The sequence below is a fragment of the Psittacula echo genome (assembly GCF_963264785.1).
Source record: "Psittacula echo genome assembly, chromosome: 2".
Taxonomy (NCBI): domain Eukaryota; kingdom Metazoa; phylum Chordata; class Aves; order Psittaciformes; family Psittacidae; genus Psittacula; species Psittacula echo.
In genome coordinates, this window is record NC_137737.1 from 108242397 (window position 1) to 108261115 (window position 18719).

The 18719-nt window shown below is 38.4% G+C and overlaps 1 protein-coding gene across 1 annotated transcript in view; it reads right to left on the reverse strand.

The window, feature by feature from the left end:
* Positions 1 to 383: 383 nt before the first annotated feature.
* Positions 384 to 18719, reverse strand: part of ARHGAP28 (Rho GTPase activating protein 28) — a 71241-nt gene continuing 52905 nt past the window's right edge. Inside the window, exons 5-15 of the mRNA XM_080611520.1 lie at positions 17801 to 17958; positions 14266 to 14431; positions 14060 to 14151; positions 12666 to 12743; positions 9436 to 9598; positions 7886 to 7968; positions 6412 to 6609; positions 5255 to 5398; positions 3221 to 3375; positions 2499 to 2563; positions 384 to 514 (exon numbers count right to left, since the gene is read on the reverse strand). Of these exons, the coding sequence (XP_080467646.1) occupies positions 423 to 514; positions 2499 to 2563; positions 3221 to 3375; positions 5255 to 5398; positions 6412 to 6609; positions 7886 to 7968; positions 9436 to 9598; positions 12666 to 12743; positions 14060 to 14151; positions 14266 to 14431; positions 17801 to 17958 (1394 nt within the window). The 3' untranslated portion in view covers positions 384 to 422. The remainder of the gene's footprint in view (positions 515 to 2498; positions 2564 to 3220; positions 3376 to 5254; positions 5399 to 6411; positions 6610 to 7885; positions 7969 to 9435; positions 9599 to 12665; positions 12744 to 14059; positions 14152 to 14265; positions 14432 to 17800; positions 17959 to 18719) is intronic.

Sequence of the window (18719 nt, forward strand, 5' to 3'; positions counted from 1 at the left end):
AGACACCTTCTTCTCTTCAACATCTCTGTGATGCTTCTGTGTTATGCTGTGGTCGGTAGTGTTTCATACATCCTTGGATGCTACTGGATTCCCTCACAAAATTCACGTTCTAGGTCAGGAAACAAACAACTCCAGCTGTTTTCTGTGCACCGTACCTTGGTCTGTCCTCCTTAATTCCTGGGCTAACTGGCACAAATGTAATCCATATGAAAGTGTAACTGATATTTTCTGATGGCCCAGAAGTTGGAGTAATAATGCTCATACCAAAAATAGTACATGGTGACCATCAGCTGGACAGTACGGTAGGAAGGAATGATGTCCTGTAGCTACCATTTTGTTTTGTCTCTGGCAAGAGCTTCTTAAAATGACAGGCATCACTCTTGCCCATTTGGCTTTTGTCCAGTACACCGCAGCCTTCTGCTTCAGCTTGCTTTTGGTTTTATCACCCATTCTGCCTGAGGGTTTGCACGGTAAACATCTAACATGTATGCGTCCGGATCCAAACAATGTTGACCTGAAACGGGAATCCACAGCATGAATCATAGCATATTCTGAGCACATTAGTATATGGGAAAGGATCATAGAACCACAGAACAGTTTGGGTTGTAAAGGACCTTAAGATCATCTAGTTTCAACCCCCGTGCCATGGGCAGGGATGAATGGTGTTAAAATGTCCTTGAATACATCTTTGATTTGTACATGGGCAGCCTAGATCGGTGTGTCCACCTAATATCTCGCCTGGATACAGGCAGGGGCTTTGGTAAATTTGCGAGTGATTTTACTCACTGAGAGTCATGAATTCAGTTTCACTTCCAGGCAAGATGTCCTGCATTAAACTGAGTTATGGATGAGACATTTACTCAAATGGTGAACAAACATTGTGGTTTCTTTAGAAGCATTAACAACACTGTTACTGTAAGTGCCACAGTAGGGGGGGGGATTATTTCTTTGGATTTATTGAGCTGGAATTGTAACTCTATGACTTTGTTTCTACACTATTTTTAAATTCTGAAAAAGTAGCTCTGTAAACTATGTGTTCCCATCCGGCTAGGGTCTTACAAAGAAATACTGGGACTACTGCAGTTGCTGTTTTTCTGGTTAAAAAATAAAAGTCCTCCTAAGTATGGCCATTTGGAGGTGGTGACTGGGAATAAGAGTTGGGTGGTTGGGGAGTCCCTGCTGCCTTTGCCATAGGAAGAGGCATTTGGTGCCTCTTAATTACTTTATTACTTAATTGAGTAATAAGACAATAAATTCTTAAGTTAAGTTGATTTGTTGGACTTATATTGCATTTATACTGGGTGATAGAGCCATTTAACTGGTGAGGTTACATTGCTGTGACACAAAGGATTATGGTAAAATTTTTGTACAATTACTTACAAGGTCACTTGGGTCCTAATGATTTTACTCAGATGAAAGCAATAAAAATGAATTAATGCATGATCAGTAGCCTAAGGTACCCTGAGAGATCTAGGATGTCCTGGTTTAGCAGTAGCAGTCATTTTTTATATAAAAATAATTTTAAATGAGGATGGAAATTAAATGTCTAGATTTTAGAAAGAGCGTGGTGGGAATACTCGGGATAGTTTTGCACGGCTTTTAGGATCTTCTCCTGTTTTAGCATTGGTTGGCTATCCTGTTTAGCCAGGCAAAACAAATCACTAATCAAATTTAGCTTTGTATACCTTCAGTAATAAAGACTTTTCTTCTAGACTGCTGCTGAAGCAAGGCTGTGATATTTTGTGATATTTTTATAGAAACCCTTTAGAACTGAATCTAGAAGAATTAAGGCATAATCTAATCAGACAGTTGACAAAAGACTCCAACAGAGCATCCAGAGTTTTAATATGAATAGAGAAAGAAGAGAGTCAGGACTGTGCAATATTGAATTAAAATCTGGGTTTTGACCTTTAGGCCAGAAACTTGTGTGGCAAGCCGATGTTGTTATTACAAAAATATCACTGCATGAAACACGGAAGAAGACAAAATCTGCAAGGAATTTACAATCTAAATAAAGCACACAGATTAGTATGAGTATATTACACCCATACATGCAGGGCCTAAATTCTCAATTCTGTGGGTTTTTTTGGGGGGAGGTTAACGCTTAAATACAGAAAGGAAGAAACAGGTCTTGGGAAAAGGCTTGACAGAGCGGTGGAATGTGCTTGCAAGAAGACGACTAAGGGTCTCTTAACCATGGAAAAAATTCTCAATTATGAGAGTAAGAGAGGAAAGCGAAAGGTCAGATGAATTTGGCAAGACTGTAAGGGGTCCTGCTGAGATCAGCCATCAGGTCACTATCCCCTGCGGGGTGCCCCTCCAGTCACACTTGAGTCAGAAGAAATTGTTACATTGATTTTAACAGCTTTTGGTTCAGGCTTCTTTCCCGCAGATGGACTAGAGAGTAGGAGAAACCCAGCTGTGTGAAAATAGCACTGCTTGAGGTCATTAAGAAGGCTATGGACATTCCAAGTTGAATTTTCAAAATGGAGACGTACCTATATTTCCTCCAATTTCATGTAAACTTTGGATCTGGCCTCTCATGTTCTGTGATGATCCATGGCTAGGATGGAAAAAAACTTTAGTTTGTCTTTCTGTTATAACCACTGCTTTATCAGCTGCCATCTATAGTAAGCTAAAAATTGGTATTTTTGCCCCTGTGGACTTATCAAAAGAAAGGACTTCTACCAAATGGAGCACTGCAGAATACTGAATGTGCTATAGAGATAGATTACTGTGTTGCAGTTAAATAAACCTTCTATTATTTATTTCATATGATTTATTTAAAGAACAAAATTACTGGGTAACATGGAAAGACTTTGCAGAAAAGACTTTGAGATACAATTTACCATTTATCCTAACTGTTAATAATCATTATCTTGCAAAAAAAAAAAAAAAAAAAAAATAAAAATTAACATTTTATGGGCAGATGTAAGACAATCCCTCTGGGTTCCTTATGCAGTGAATCTATAAAACGTATGTTTTTAGTAGTGGCATAACAGAGGGCAGATTGATTCTCTATAGGAGCCAATTATTAAGTACAATATGAAGAATGAAGTCAGTGGTTACAGTTTCTTTGACCAACATAACCATAGATTAGCAACTTTAGATTAGAAAAAAAGTTCTTGTAGCACAATGAGCATTTGAAAAGGGAACAATCAATTCATTAATATTTCGGACATTATTGTTCAGGAAAAACAAAATGTTCAGGTTTACTCACCTGTTTTCACAGTGGAATCGAGCCAGGATGTCTTTGGCTTTTGTTTGGCTGTTGAGTTGAATTGCCATAGAGACTTTTGAATGCAGTGGAGCATAAACTCTTATCACCCCCTCAGGTATGTCAGACTGCAGGTATGGGGGAAAAGTGACAGCTCCCTAAAAACAATATGCAGTGGAGTAAGTCTAAGACAAATATACTTTTGGTCCATTCAGAAACAGTCTGCAACTCTTTCTGAGTTTGCTTGCAAAAATCACTGCCCTGGACTCGATTATTCAAAAAATATATTTACAGTCATACAGATGCAAATTTGTAGGTACAGTATAACGAGATACAACACAAAGATCAAACTTTTTGGTAAGTATTCCATAAATGCACATAGAATAAAGTAAAGCTCTTAAATTTTAACTGCTTACAGTAATATTGAGTCAGGTTGTTATCTGACATTTTAAAAATCATTTCTGTTCACATTGGTCAGTGAACCAACTGCTTATTTAAAAATACATAAAAACTATTAGCAATATCTACTCTTCCTTTCAAAGATGAGATTCTCCTGGGACATGAAGATTCAGCTCTCTGTTTCTGCTTCCTATGGCTTGAACAAGATCAAAGTGTATGTACAGTAAAATATCAAAGTACCATATGGTTTCTGTTAATTTGAAATTTGACCTTGAGTAGGGTTCAAATGACCATCTATGAAGTTTATGCACTCTACTATGATTAATGGAAGATAAATCAATTAGCAAGATTTGCATTCCTGTTCTAATCCAGTTAATACCATGCTGAGCAGAGCACAATGGTCTCTCCAGTCTCTGTCCCTGTGTGATTTAGAATGTCTGAGACCTGGGGATTGTGTTAAGTGCTCTCAGAATTCAACTTAGTTATCCAAACAGAGTTCGCCTCCAATTTACCCTTCATATTTCAGCTACCTGAGATGGCTACTCGTGTTTTTATTAGATGCAAAGCCAATTACGATCAATGAACTTCTCTGCCCGAAGGTGCAATGACTGCAGTAATTGACTATCCTCAGAAGCTCTCACTGTATTCATTCCAGGGTGAATACAGTTTTGAAACACAGTAGTCTGCACCACAACTTTAAACAAACATCTCTCTCTCCATCTGCAGCACAAATGTATGTCCTACCCACAATATATTTCAGTCAGTACTGATGAATAGATTCTCCAAAAAAGCTGGATTAGTATGGATTCACAATCCATACACATGATTTCTTTTAATTTTTTCCCCAGACATTCCCTTCTGCATTTTCTCTGTTGTCTGTATTAGATGGCTTCTTCTCTATTGTTTGTAATCTCTTAATATCATTCTTTCTCAATTTCTTTTTTCTGTTGTTCTTCAAGTCTATTCTTCAATAACTATAGAGACCTTGATCACGCACCAATTTCCATTCTTTTAAACCTCCATGGAAGACTCTAAATACTTTCTCTCTGGGTTATTAAAGGTAGATACCACATGGAAAAACTACATATAAGCTGTTATAGGGAGTGTATATGTTGTGCATGTGTACACAACCTGCTTTGTTGCCCAAATTGTATGTTACACCTAATATGTAAGTTACTTTTAGGTGTATTGAAGTAGCAATACCCCAAGCAAGTTCCTAAACTACATACCTAAGCAGTAGAGAAAAGTTGGTGGCTTTAACACCTCCAAAGGAAGACTTTTTGTGACAGACTTCCCTAAGTCTCAACTGCACCTAGAGCTCTTGAAGTCCTCAAAAGTATCCACCTCTCTGCTCTGACTATTTCAACAACAAAAATCACTTAAGCATTTAAGATGTAGTCCCAGTTTTGATGTCTGTTAGGCAAACTGGAAATTATTCTGCCTTCCCCACATTTTCTCAATCAATTTCCAAAGCTTTGTCTTACCTGGATGTTGGGCTGGAGACTCATATTTCAAGCTAGCTCCCAAATCAGCTTATTTTGTATGTCAAAATTTCCTCCCCCTGACCTCCAGAAGCTTTTATGAGGTAAGAAAAGAGGGAGGCTGGTTAAAGCTGCAATTGATAAGTTTTTACCACACCTCTGGTCTTTCAGGTCTCTCCCGTTCCATGGTCTTTCTCCTCAGAAGTTTTCTTACTCCTTTGTCAAACATCAGCTGCCTTTTGCTGTTGTTTATTGCTGCTTCATTCATTTTTCTCACTTGGGCAATCAGGAAGGATGGGACCTACATGGAGGAAAAAAGGACTAAGAATTTTTCTCCCCATAAAACTAGTGTTGGGGCTTCAGAAAGGCACTAAAATTTCAGCAGTGAAAGCTCTATTCATTCCCAGACAATACATGTGATTAGGAGGTCCCTCTAACAATTAACCCAGTTATTGCTTTGGTGAAACTGTAGATCATCTTTTATACCATGTGATATTTGCAGTTATAGGAACTTTATTATGAGGTAGTCTTTGCAATACCTATCATACCCTCCCTCTGTTAGGAGGAAAGGATCGAAGACTGTCATTTTCGTGCCAACCTTCTGAAGTCCAGCAGGCAGGACACACTTTTAGCCCATATTATTGTGGACTGTATTTTACAGTCATTTAATCTCATTCATAGAATCAAAGAATGGTTTGGCTTGGAAGGGACCTTAAAGATCACCTACTTCCAACCCCCCTGCCATGGACAGGGAAACCTTCCACTAGACCAGGTTGCTCAAAGCCCCATCTAATGTGACCTTGAACACTTCCATGGATGGGGCATCCACAACTTCTCTGGGCAACCTGTTCCAGTGTCTCATCACCCTCACAGTAAAGAATTTCTTCCTTATATCCAATCTAAATCTCCTCTCTTTCAGTTTAAAACCACTGCCCCTTGTCCTGTCCCTACATGCACCGTAAAAAGTCCCTCTTCAGCGTTTATGCAGGTCCCCTTAAGGTACTGGAAGACTGCTGTAATGTTTAGACATCTCACCTAGGCATCTAGATTAAATCATTCTCCTGTGCATTCTTCTGTATAAAAAATGGCGTGGGATAGCTACCTCCATAGGGCAATTTGTACTAAAATGAATGTGTTAGGTGAAGTAAATCTCTGTCCAGAGGTTCTGTCACCCTATCTTTTTCTAGATGTAGAAGACTTCAGCCAGTTTCCAAAGAATAGCTAACGTTCTTATAGGAAGATCAGTTTACTCTGATTTCTGCAGGGCAAAATACTCTGTGTTGGAGCCATAAAGAGGGAACCAGCATTACTCACTGTCCACAGGATGTCCTGGTACCGAATTAAAAGCCGCACAACATGCGCTGTGGTGGCAGCTGCTTGCATTTCTTGTTGGTTTGCCCGTTTCCCTTTGTAGATGAAGAGGTTTGGTGCAACAATCATAGAAACATTCCACAAATTCATTTTATTTTTTCCTTCATTAGCAACCACCTTCTTCAGGAACTGAAGAAAGGCCTGGAAAGCAACACTTGTTATTCTGAGTCTCACAAAACACTTCTTAAATGTAGTATTTTCAAACGTACAACATGCTTGGCTCGAAAGCTGCTATATTTGCACTTGGAGGTGAAATTTAGGGGGTTTTGCATTCTAATTTGGTTTACTGATATTTGCTGGCACAGCCACCTGTGTCAATCATAGAAGAATAGTGTTATGAAAATACACACTAATAAATTATCTATCATTTCGAGCATAATCCAAAATACATAAGTCAAGTACAGTGTCTGCACTAAGTCTCTGAATCCTGTAGGAGAGGAACAAGTATTATGATTGAACAGTTAATTTCTTCATAGACTTCAAGGTTCCCATTTTGATGTATCTGGCCAAGGCTTTTTATATTGCAATCACCAGGGTGATCAGCCTCCCTTCAAATGTGCACCAGTCCCATATGTGATATAATATGAAGATTTTCTGCCAGCAGCCCCCAAACTTTTATTCTGGGATAATGAAAGCAAGAAGGGCTCAGTGGTTGCTCATTGACGTCAATTCTTGACAAAGGAAAATAATTTTCTTTCTGGGTGTTATATTTAGAATTTTGCTTGAGTTGACTGAATAGGAGAGATTGCAGCTGTGGTTAGAGTTGGGGTCTGCCAATGAGTCCTTTTACAACACTGTCCTGGTTTCAGCTGAGATAGAGTTAATTTTCTTCCTAGTAGCTGGTACAGTGATGTGTTTCAGATTTAGTATAAACATCATGTTGATAACACACCAATAAGTTGTAGCTGAGCAGTGCTTACTCTAAGTCAAGGACTTTTCAGCTTCTCACGCCCTGCCAGCAAGGAGGCTGGGGGAGCATAAGAAACTGGGAGGGGACACAGCCAGGACAGCCAACCCAAACCGGCCAAAGGTATATTCCATACCATATGATGACATGCTCAGCATATAAGCTGTGGGAAAGCTGGCCAGGGGCCTCTGCTTGGGAACTGGCTGGGCATCGATCAGCAAGTGGTGAGAAACTGCACTGTGCATCACTTGTATATTCTAATTCTACTATATCATTATTATTATTATTATTATTATTATTATTCCTTCCTTTTCTGTCCTATTAAGCTGATTTTATCCCAACCCATGATTTTTACTCTTTTCCCCATAATTCTTGTCAAGGAAACGACAAAACTCACAGATGAATCATTTCACAGTGCAGTGTCTGATCTCTGACTGTTAGGAAAAAAAGAGTGTCATTTAAAAGTCAAAAGCATCACAGATGGCAGGTGGTAGCAAATTAAGAACTTACCTTGGCTGTGTCTCTGTTGGCTTCAGGAAGCAGCATGATCAACAGATGCAAAGCTTGTAGCTGTAACTTGATCTTGGAGATTTCTAAGAATATGAATAATTAATATTTTTGAAATCTCTGTTGCAATAGGTTCTAAAAACTGTGTTGGTCAGCAGTTCTAGAAACACAGCAAACACTGCCTGGTTAAGACCAGCATGTTTAGGTCCATTTTCCAAATATAAAATCAATTCAATGAGTGGGTTTTTCCTCATCATTTTGGGTCTTTATCATGAGGGGTGACAAGGCTTTCTATCGGCAAGGAGCCAGTAATTTTCAGTACTAAACAGTTTCTCTTTGATATGATGGTCAGAATATCCCGCAAATGTGGAACAAGTGTTTTCCCCCTTTCAAACTGAAATGGAAACTTGTTTTCAGAAAATTTTCAGACTAATGTTATTGAGTAATTTGATGAACGCTTGTGCTGTTGGAGTGGAGATTGATCGCTTACAGCTTAAAAGGTATTTGTCGCAAATCTAGCACTCTAGATAAATACAGAGCCCCTTGTCAGTTACAAATGCCATCATGTTTTCACAATTAGTATATATTGATATTTTGCTATGCTCAGTAGAAGAGCTAGGGTGAAGAAGATGGGAAGAAAAACCCTGTCATTTGCTTCCACTCAGAGTGTCTGAGAGAGTTCTGGAGAAAAAAAGAGTGCGAGATGTGGACAGCATGTCTGTGGTAGGGAGTAAAGCAGACACCTCCTGTTTAGTCTTCTTCTCCAAACTGCTAAGTGATAGTGACTGCATGCAGCCTGAGGCTCGCAAGGAACACACTCAGATATGTGAAGGTTACAGAACGAGTTACCTCCTGTGTGCTTTAAACTACCTCATGGAGACACTGAAAACTTGGCTGCAACCAGGTCCTTAGTTTTCTGTACCGATTTGCATAATAAATTTACCATCCTGATAGTTTTACTCTGTCCTAGCTCAAGTGAACTTGCAATGAAGTCAATAGGTATGGCAAGGTGCTACTGCATTCTTCCTGGAGAGGAAATGAACAAAATGTACTGAGAATGAGAGGCTGTATGTACACTGAAAACAAAACCCAACTGCCTGACGTTTTACGTGATCACACATATCTTTGTACAAATATTCTGACCTCAGCACAAACCTTCAGGGAAAGAAAACAGATCCAACAGAATATCAGCTAAAGGGCAGTGACTTGACTTTACCTTGCAGAAATTTTCATTTGTGAAATCTATAATTTGTGAGAATCAGGGTCTAAACATGAAAGTCATTGCTCAGCCATTGTTTGCTCACAGGTTTCCAGTCTTTCATTAAACAATTACGTCATTCATATGAGTCTATGCTACTAGCTAAATGCAGAGACTATTTTCCATTTGAGAATGAAAACTTGCAGAAAATTTAAATGTTTAGGCAATGCACTCTCTACTTCAGAAAGAGAAAAAATACATGTTTTTTTCTCTGTACTTCAGAGAGAGAAAAAGGTGTAATGTCTATTATTGCATTTTGTCTAGATGAGTCCATACTAACTCCATTTCCACATACTTTCGACTAGTGTGATGAAAGCAGGCAGATATTCTACTGTGAAAAGCGGGCTTGGGAGTTCTCTTATAAACATTTTCAACAGTCCTGCTGCATCATTATTTCGTACTTGGTCCCAGTCAAAAGTGTCTTCATAAAATTTTGCCTCAAGCTCCTGATGGAGATTCTGAAAGATAAAAGGAACATCTGACCTTTAATCATTGCTTCTGACCTGGCAGTTTGAGATCACTTCAGAAATCCCATTACAAACAACAGGCAGGTTTACACTGCAATTCAATTAAAGTAGCCCTAAATCACTATGGTCTAAGTACAGCTGCATGGAGTTCACAGCAGGTCAACAAGTCAGGTTCCTGGGGATATTTTGCAACCCAAGCTAAATTTGGTTTGCTATAGCTACATTTCTGCCAGCAACCCATTTAAACAATTTTAAAGCAAGACAATTTTGTGCAATACCTTAGATGGAGTAACAGAACATTCAGTTAAACGGGATTTTTAGCATAAATGTTCTTTTGTTTTAAAACACTCTCCAAATGTCTTGACCCCTAAATCACAAAAGAGTGACATTTCTTCTTCAGTGCTAGTGAGTTTGCTAGATAGTCTGCTGGCGTCTTGAGTCCATGGATCCTGAACAAATGGCTTTAACTCCAGCTCTTCCTGTCTTTAGAAGGATGTTTTCTTTCAGGTTAGCTATAACTAGATTTGATCACTTCATAGAAAAATGAAAGTATCAAGCGATTACTGTCAGAAAAGTTCCACTTAATACATATACACGCACAACTGATTATACCATTTTGGTGCCCATTTCAACCTCCTGTTCTCCAATGTTAGCATCTTGATCTGTAACAGAGGTCTATTTAGTTCTGGAGGGTAGCTAATCAGTGTTTCATACACGAGTGTGAATTGGAAAAAGTACTGAGTGAGGTTCCTTATGGGAACAGAATTTAGCTTCAAACCCAGATCACTGCTTGGAAATGCAAGCTCCTCAAAAATTTGTTGGGTTAATAAGCTTGAAAGATGAAATTGTATTATAAGGACATTCATAAATAATGCAGCTTTCACAGTTATTACTGGCCAAACACTGCCTTATCCATAGGAAGTTTGTTACTGCTTTTTGTGAGACCATTTATGGTAAAATATACCTGTAGGTAATATTCAGGTTTCAGATCATGTTTTTGACAAATGTATCTTAATATTACGCAAGAAAATTTAGTCTTTTCAGACAGAAAAGCTTCTAAAAATGAATTCCATTTACCATGTCTCACATGAATGGAAGGAAATTACATATCAAATATGTTCACACGTAACTAAGTGGAATGGTTGTCACAAATGGAAATAGAAAGTCATTCACGATTTGGTATATAATGTTACAATCTCATTCTTACTATCATATTTTACTGGTTGTAATCTGGCTATCTCAGCTTCCTCTATATTCACAGCCTTTCCACATAATCCATACGAACACCTGGATTAAATTCTCTCTTGGTAACTGACTGGAAAATGTCAAATAGAAATCCTCCCTTCATCAAAAGCACAAGAGGACAGAAAAACTACTCCACATTTTTCTGCTGAGAACTGGGGAAAAGCCATAGGAACAGAAAGCAAGATATTTGAAACATAAGCATTTTACATAATATATATATCCACAGGGGCAAGCCCATATGTACATTTGATACTCCGCCCTCCCCCATATGCACCTAAGTACTTTTAAAATATGTTTCTTCAATTTTTTTTTTTTAAATGTGACTGATCCTGCATTAGACTATCATACATTTTTGGTTCACTGGAGCTGTTGTTACAAACTAGATTACAGAGGAGAACTTGTATTTATTTCTTCTATTCTTTGTTTTATAGAAGAGTAACCTTTAATCACTTCCATATGACTTTTCTTTCTCCAAGCAAGACTGAAATGAAATTGGAATGCTCTCAAATCCTAATGTCATAATAATGTATGAAGGCTTTGAAGAATGAAATCTGGATCTGCTTTGAAAAAACCCTCTCTCTTGCTTGTTGGCTTGTTGGACAGACTTAAGTGAAGCCAAAACTCAAATAATTTAAAGCTTTCATATGGGCACTTTAACTTACCACCCAGTATACATATAAAGTCACATCTCACAGCAGCTCCCTGGGTATAGGCTGTGAATAAGAAGTGAACAAGACACAATGCAGTATATGCAAGGAATATGAAAGTAATTTAATTAGAGCACAGCCCTGCTGTGTAATCTCCCCGGAGAGGTTGGAAAAAGTTGAGATTGTGTGAAATAATGCTTTAAGTATTTGTAGGAAAAAATGAGGAAGCTGAAAATCATAGGCCAAATTAGGAGCTCCCTTTGGCAAGATGTAGCGCTCAGCAAGGTGCTGGGTGTTTTCTTCAATCCAGAGAGTGAAAGTGAGCTTAAAGCTACTGCCTATCCTCAGTGTGTTTCATGTAATGCTGCTTTTTCTTGTACAGTCATTTTGAGGATCCCCAGCCTATCAACGTTTAGCAATCCCCAACATTTGTGTGGCTGCCACAATGCAGAGACTTCCTGCCCCAGAAAGCAAGACTAGCCTTCCTGAGGGTGAGAAAGTGGGAGTCGGATGCACTGTAAGAAGCTTGTTTTCCTAATTTGCCTCTGCCAAAGGCTTCCAGCTGCTGGAATCAAGTTAGTCTGGAGAAACAATTGCAAGCATTACTGCACCACAATGTCAAGTTATTGGGTAGCAACTTTCCTGTGTTCATAGCCTGCAAGTAGCCTGTGAAAATGCAGTACTTGAGGCTGCCAAACCGTGAAGCAGGCCAATTTTCTCCCACTTGGAACATGAAATTGTAAGATCACAGAAGATAAATGAGAAATAAAATGGTATGAAGGTTAAACTGACATAGAATAAGATCTTTATCTTAAGTTCACTCAGTCTAGTAACTCTGGATTTATGAAATAAATTAAAACAGAGATAAGATCACAGCAATTTTGGACGATAGATATAAACTGAAAGGATCCCTCAGTGTTTACTGGAGCAAAACTGCATTCAATGTCAAGTCTCTGCTTTATGTAGAGCATTAACAAATGCAAAGCAACAGACCACATGTTCTGTGATTTATTGGTTCCCAGGAACCAATATGATCTTTCACTGGTAGAAATAGAAATGCTGAGCTACACAAATCAGTATTTGTATGCAGTGTGAATTTGTGTGTGCTATCTTGTTTTACATAGAGTCTGTGGTCCAGGAGACAGAAAACTGGCGCAAACATGTACCTTGACTCTGGAGGCAGATCCAGGCACGCGTAGAATTCCTTCAGTTTCTAAACCTGTTTCCTCAAGCTTGAGCAGCAACTAAAAAAGACCCGACAAAACCCAGGAAAATACTCAGAAGCAGTTAAAAATACTACCTATCAATCTAGGTATCCTTGAAACTAATTTGAAAAAGATCTATTTCTATATAATTTGCTAATGAAAACAAGCCAGCTCATGTAAATAAACCTTCTTAATTGTTTCTTCATATTCCTGACCTGAAATACGGAGTATGCAGAGTACAGAAAGCCAATAATGCAACAGGCCCCTCTGTCCTTGATTTGAGATTTGGCACTGCTACAGAACAATTAACACATAAACGCATTAATAAAAGGGCAGATACACTGGGTAAAACACAATGGTGTTTTGAGGGAAAATTAACCTCTGAGAAATGTTTAAGTCTTTCCCCAAGGAGCACAATGGAAAGGTCTATTGATAACATACATTTCTGGGAACTGAGAACTCAGATTAGAAAATGATCCCAGGATATTTTATTTTGAAATTTTTGTGAATAGAGGAATAGGCTTTCCACTCTAATTCTTTATTAAAAAAAATAAATATGCTTTGATTTAATGTAATTTAGAACAAGAAAAAAAAAAAATCATTTCCTAGCATTTATTCATACAGCTCTGGGTTTTCACCACCACCTCTGCTTCCTGCCCCAGCTTTTGGATCCTTCTAATTTCCCATGGTATCTTGACAGGAGAGCTGACTGCAAAGTCATGTAAATATTCAAGTCATGTCAGTCTTTCCCCTGATACTTCACACCACTTTCTCTTTTGTCAGTATTTGCAGGGAAATTTGTTGTCATTTCGAGATCATGTGAACCTGTGTAATTGTATGTGTGCTTGTGTCTGTGTACCTCCAAGACAGCCACTGGACGTCATTGTACTGTCAAACGACTTACATAAATGACATCTTGTAAAGCAAGTCTCAGTGAGAATATACCACTTTCATTCTGGACATAATAGCTAAGCAATACCTACAACTTAAGTTCATGTGAAATTAAAACTTCTGAGACAACTCATCTCTGCTGCTTCTGCGCACACACACAATTTTGCATGGCTCTTTAAAGAGAAAGGGAAACAGAAAGCCAGATATATGTTTCCTGAAGTTTCCTGTATGGTATGATGTAATTACAGAAATTGAAAGGGGTCCCCACCACAGATAAAACACACAAAAGGAACAATTTTTTCTCCTTGCCACAAGGTTTTCAATCCACAACACACAGACAGACAACCTGCCGACACCAAGTCTGTAAAGCCTGCATCTTCATTTATCTGACGACTCTTTTTAACTGTCAATGCAAATAATGGAAAAGCAAATCTTAGTGACAGTGCAGGTTGAGTTACACTCACTTTTTGGAAGATGAGGGGAACTTTTATTCCAGGAACCTTCTTTTGATCATTCTCCAGCAGTACAGTGAGAGGGACTCCAAACAGACCATTTTCTTAAAAATAATAACAACAAAGGTGAAAAACAGGAAACACAGCCTCATACATGTCTTCTTTGCAATGTTAAGTGGCACCCGAGTGGCCGCCGCGGGGATGCCACAGCACGATACCTCGTCCCCGCACCCTCTCTGCGCGGTTCCTCTTCAGCTCCACCCCCAGTGCATCGTAGAAAGCAGTTAGCTCAATCAGGGAGAGATAGCGGATCTTCTTCATGTCTTCAGGAGAGAGGTCTCCAACCTCTGTCAGTCCAAACCGGCTTTTCCGTACAATGAATTTCTACAGGAGAGATGGGTTGCATCTTTATTTTCACAAAAATGACAGGAAGTGATATTTTTCTTTTGAAAGAGATAACAGTATGTGATAGGTAGTAATATTAGGGTAGATGGATAATACCAAAGAGCTGAACTACAATACAGTATATTGGCCCAGTATGTTGCTATAACTTGCATCATCTGAAACATAAAATTGAGCTTCTTGCTTATCATGTTCCCTTGCAGTTTGACTAGTAAGTGGTGCTGGAGCAGTAGGATTAACCTCATTGCCTGTACTCCAGCTGGGACAAATGAGCTGTGTGCTACTTAAACTTCGCCCAATTTCAGCAGGATGTAACATTTTTCTCTGTTTCTGCCTCCCCCAGAGTGTCTTTGAATGCTGTCGAAGTAGCTGACACATTTCATCATGGAAATGGTTGTATATCAATTGTGTGTGTGTGTAATGAATCTGTGTCTGCTTTGCATATTACTATTAATTTATGAGGTATTATAGGAGAGTTCAAACTAAAGATCTGAGGAAAAAAACAGAAGCAAAATCACTTAGTCCTGATGCCAACCTGCCATTTGCTGGTAGTTTTAATTACTCAAGAAGCATTTAGGCTTAGAAACAGGACTCCCAGTAGCTAAGAAATAATTTATTCAAGTAGGCTTGAACTAAATGATACTTAGTAATTTGGGGACATGTGAAGATGTCTCCATACTTTAGAAACTGCAGTGTTGTGGACCAGACCCAGGAATGATGAGTCATGACAGAAGCATTTATACAAATGTCAAAAAGAACAAATACCCATCAGTTTTTGACATAATTGTTAGACATAATAACAAAGTTATACTAAACTTCAAAGCTTTCCGGAGAACTGTGGATCTTTAGTATTGTATGGTTTTTTTTTCAATTTAATTGCAATTTAAACCAGTAATTGATAGAGGTACAAATAAATAACATTACAAATTATCTCCTCCCTTTAGGGAACTGAGTGGAAACACAGCCTTTAATAATGTTTTGCTTTGGGAGATTTCAGCCCAGTCCTCTCTTTTTAAAACAAATTTGGACTCAATAGGTCATTTTTAGATTAATCCAGTCACACAGACTAAGAAAAAAGCATATGAGAAAAGGATTAAACTTACACCAGATTTCAAAAGTAAGAGAGGACAAAGGACATCTAGATCAGGGAGGTTAGGACCTCCTATATCGCATTGTACATGGTCTTTTAATAGGGATTAATCATAACTGAGCGAGAAAGAGTGGAGGGGATGGAATAACTAATTTACATGCTGTCTGGGGCATTTTAGACTAGAATCTTCCCTCCCTAGAATGCAGCAATTCCACTGTGACTTTTATGCTGAGACTTAATGTAACAAAAGCTACACAGAGGATGCTCTTCTGAAGACACATAAAATAATAAAGAATATCTATGCATTTTAGTTCCAGTGATGTAAAAACTGTCACAACATGCATCAGTGAAGGAGGCCAGGATAGTCTGAAATTAGATTACTAGCATTTTGGCTAAGGATCATGTCTAATATCGTGTGATATGTTGTTTCTATATGGAACTATACATTATCCTAAGATGGGCCTGAAATGCTTACTGACTCTTAGTTCTCTAATATCTTCAATTAAGTCATGTTGAGCGTAGTCCCATGTTGGGGAAATTATATGCAACCATATGAGGACAGTGATGTTGAGTCTGGTCTTCTGCGAGCTGTAGGAGACACTCTATTTTATGCTATATATTATCTATTTCTGTGCATCTCAGTATATGCTATCCATAAAGCTGATTATATTACTGTGTCAGACCTGCTCTGGAGAAAGTATGATGTTTTGTAGACTTCAGTCTGGCCTCATTGGCCCACCTTGAGGAAGGAGAGACAGTCCTTCAGAGTGTAGGTGACTGGCTTTCTGTGTAACAAGAGGTGATTTTTTTGCTGGGGCCTGTTACTGTCCATAGGTAGGCCATATGGTAAAAAAATAATATGATAGTGACAGCATGTAAAGTAGGATAAATGCCAATGTCAACAGCTACAATTCTTGACTTTATTCAGAAACTCTCTGTCTGTGACGACCTGACATATTTCTCATGTACTCTTCCGAGCGCACAAAATGATGGCCTGCATGAGGAATAGTTCATTTACAGCACAATACTGTCCTTTTCTAATATTAATTAATTATGCATCTCACAAGTCCATGATAATCAATGTGGCGTCTTCTTTCCCTCTTTGTCATCAGTTTCCCTGCTATATCAGCTGGAAATTGTCCAGGCTGTTGCAGAGAACAATCTGTGTGTGTGTGCTGTAGTGAAGGCTGTGGTCCTAGGTTTGCTATTACATGGAGCAAGGAGGAACATTTCTTTTGCCAAAATCATGATGAATGCAGAGATATCCTTACTCTTCACAGGACACCAAATTATCCCCACTACACAAAACTCAGACACACTAAAGCAAAGGAATTTTACACCAGTTGTAATCTACTTGGTGTTTTATCCCTCCTTTCAACATGGGAGCTTACTTCTGCATCTCAGGTTATTCTTCCTTGGTGGTGCCTGAGATGGACAAATGGATAATTCTTAGAGAATTAAACATCTGTGTGGATAGCAACAATTTCAGATTAGTTCAAGACCTCAGGACTTCATAGCATTCAGGAAACGCTCCCAAGTAATTTACAGCCATTTCATACATTTCACTGAAATGATGATATCTGAAGCACAAACCTAATGCTTCAGTTTTCAGTAACGGAAGCTGTGAGGGCTGATGGAAATAGAAAACTGACTTCCTTGACTTCATGAAATAATTCCAGATAATGACACAACTGCTCAGTGTATATCTGGTTGGATGATATGATATGGTATGGTGTGATAAACTTTCCTTTAACCATTCATGTAGTATCTCCTATAGCATAATTGCACTGAATACTAATTGCAGACAATCAGTACTGCTGCAGGACTAAGGCTTGCTTTCCTCCCTTCATCTGTGAAGCAATTTTAAATCTATGTGTTAACAAAGGCAGATAATCTGTGGGGGAATAAAGTAGGAATACAGGCCAGTAATGAAAATGATTGCTAGTTTTAGTGCCAGAAACTGGTCTTTATTTCTTTATGTAAAATGTGTAGATGATGCAATATTTGTGGACTGAGCTACACATATTCATCTGATTCAAGATGAGTTCAAGTCAAAACCAAGCTTCAATATCCAAATTAACATTGGTGCCTCTCTGGGAATCAGTCAGAAGTGGTAGGCAGGCACAGGAGGCAGTCTCTATAAATCACGCAGAGCAAATGACAGCTAATGTCTTAACAGACTCCAATGTGCTGGGGATATAAAGCAGGAAATTACTGCATTAAAGAAAACAATTGAGGAAATATGTTGAGAACAAACTTACAGGCAAAGCAGAGTCTTCCTTTTTGAACCTCTGGTTTTTTGGCCATTCTTGGTTTTTTGGAAGAACTGTAATGGATTCTGAGAAAGAAATCTCATAGGAGAGCTCCTCTGTTACGGATGGGCTGCCTTTATCTAGTCCACAGTCTAGACAGCTATTAGCTGAAAATAAGGGAAATTATATGTGAATGCTGAGTGTATGCTTGCATTTAGCACAGAGACATTAAAAAAGTGAACCAAGATGACAAAAATCTTGAGAAAGTAATAAAGGAAGTGCTTCAAAGAGGAATTTCAGTTTAAACCACAGCATGTTCCTGTTTTGTCTGGAGGAAATAACCCCTTAGAAATAAAATCCCTATTTTCATTTTAGATTATTTAACTTGTTTCTTTTTGTGAGAAAGATAGTCAAGCTGGAACTTCCTGTTTATCAGGAATTTTCAAGATTTTATACTCCATCCTTGTCTACCCAGGCCAGCAAACTGTGGTGGCACTTGTCTAATGAACAATTAAAAATAAGAGTTCCTGAGAGAAAAATACTGTTGACATGGTTTCTTAAGCTACTGTTGACTTACATACAATTATAAGACATTGTGCATATATTTTATATGCTCACATGTGTGTATTATTCACAGTTGTTAGTTTAGGTTTGTAGCACCAAAACAAGATACAATGTATAGACTTCCACTTTGAAAAACACTTTACTGCTGGAATTTCTGGCAGATATTGCAAAATGACTTACTGCTCTACTCTGTTTTAGTCACCTCCTGAAATTAGTAGATTCCAGGGGAAAATTTTCGAAATCAGTAAAATCAAGCACAGAAATACCCTATTATTATGAAGTCCAAAGTATAATAACACATGTGAGTTCCAGTGCTGCCTACTTTTATGACTGATCTCTCACATCTTGGGACAGTTTTTTGGTT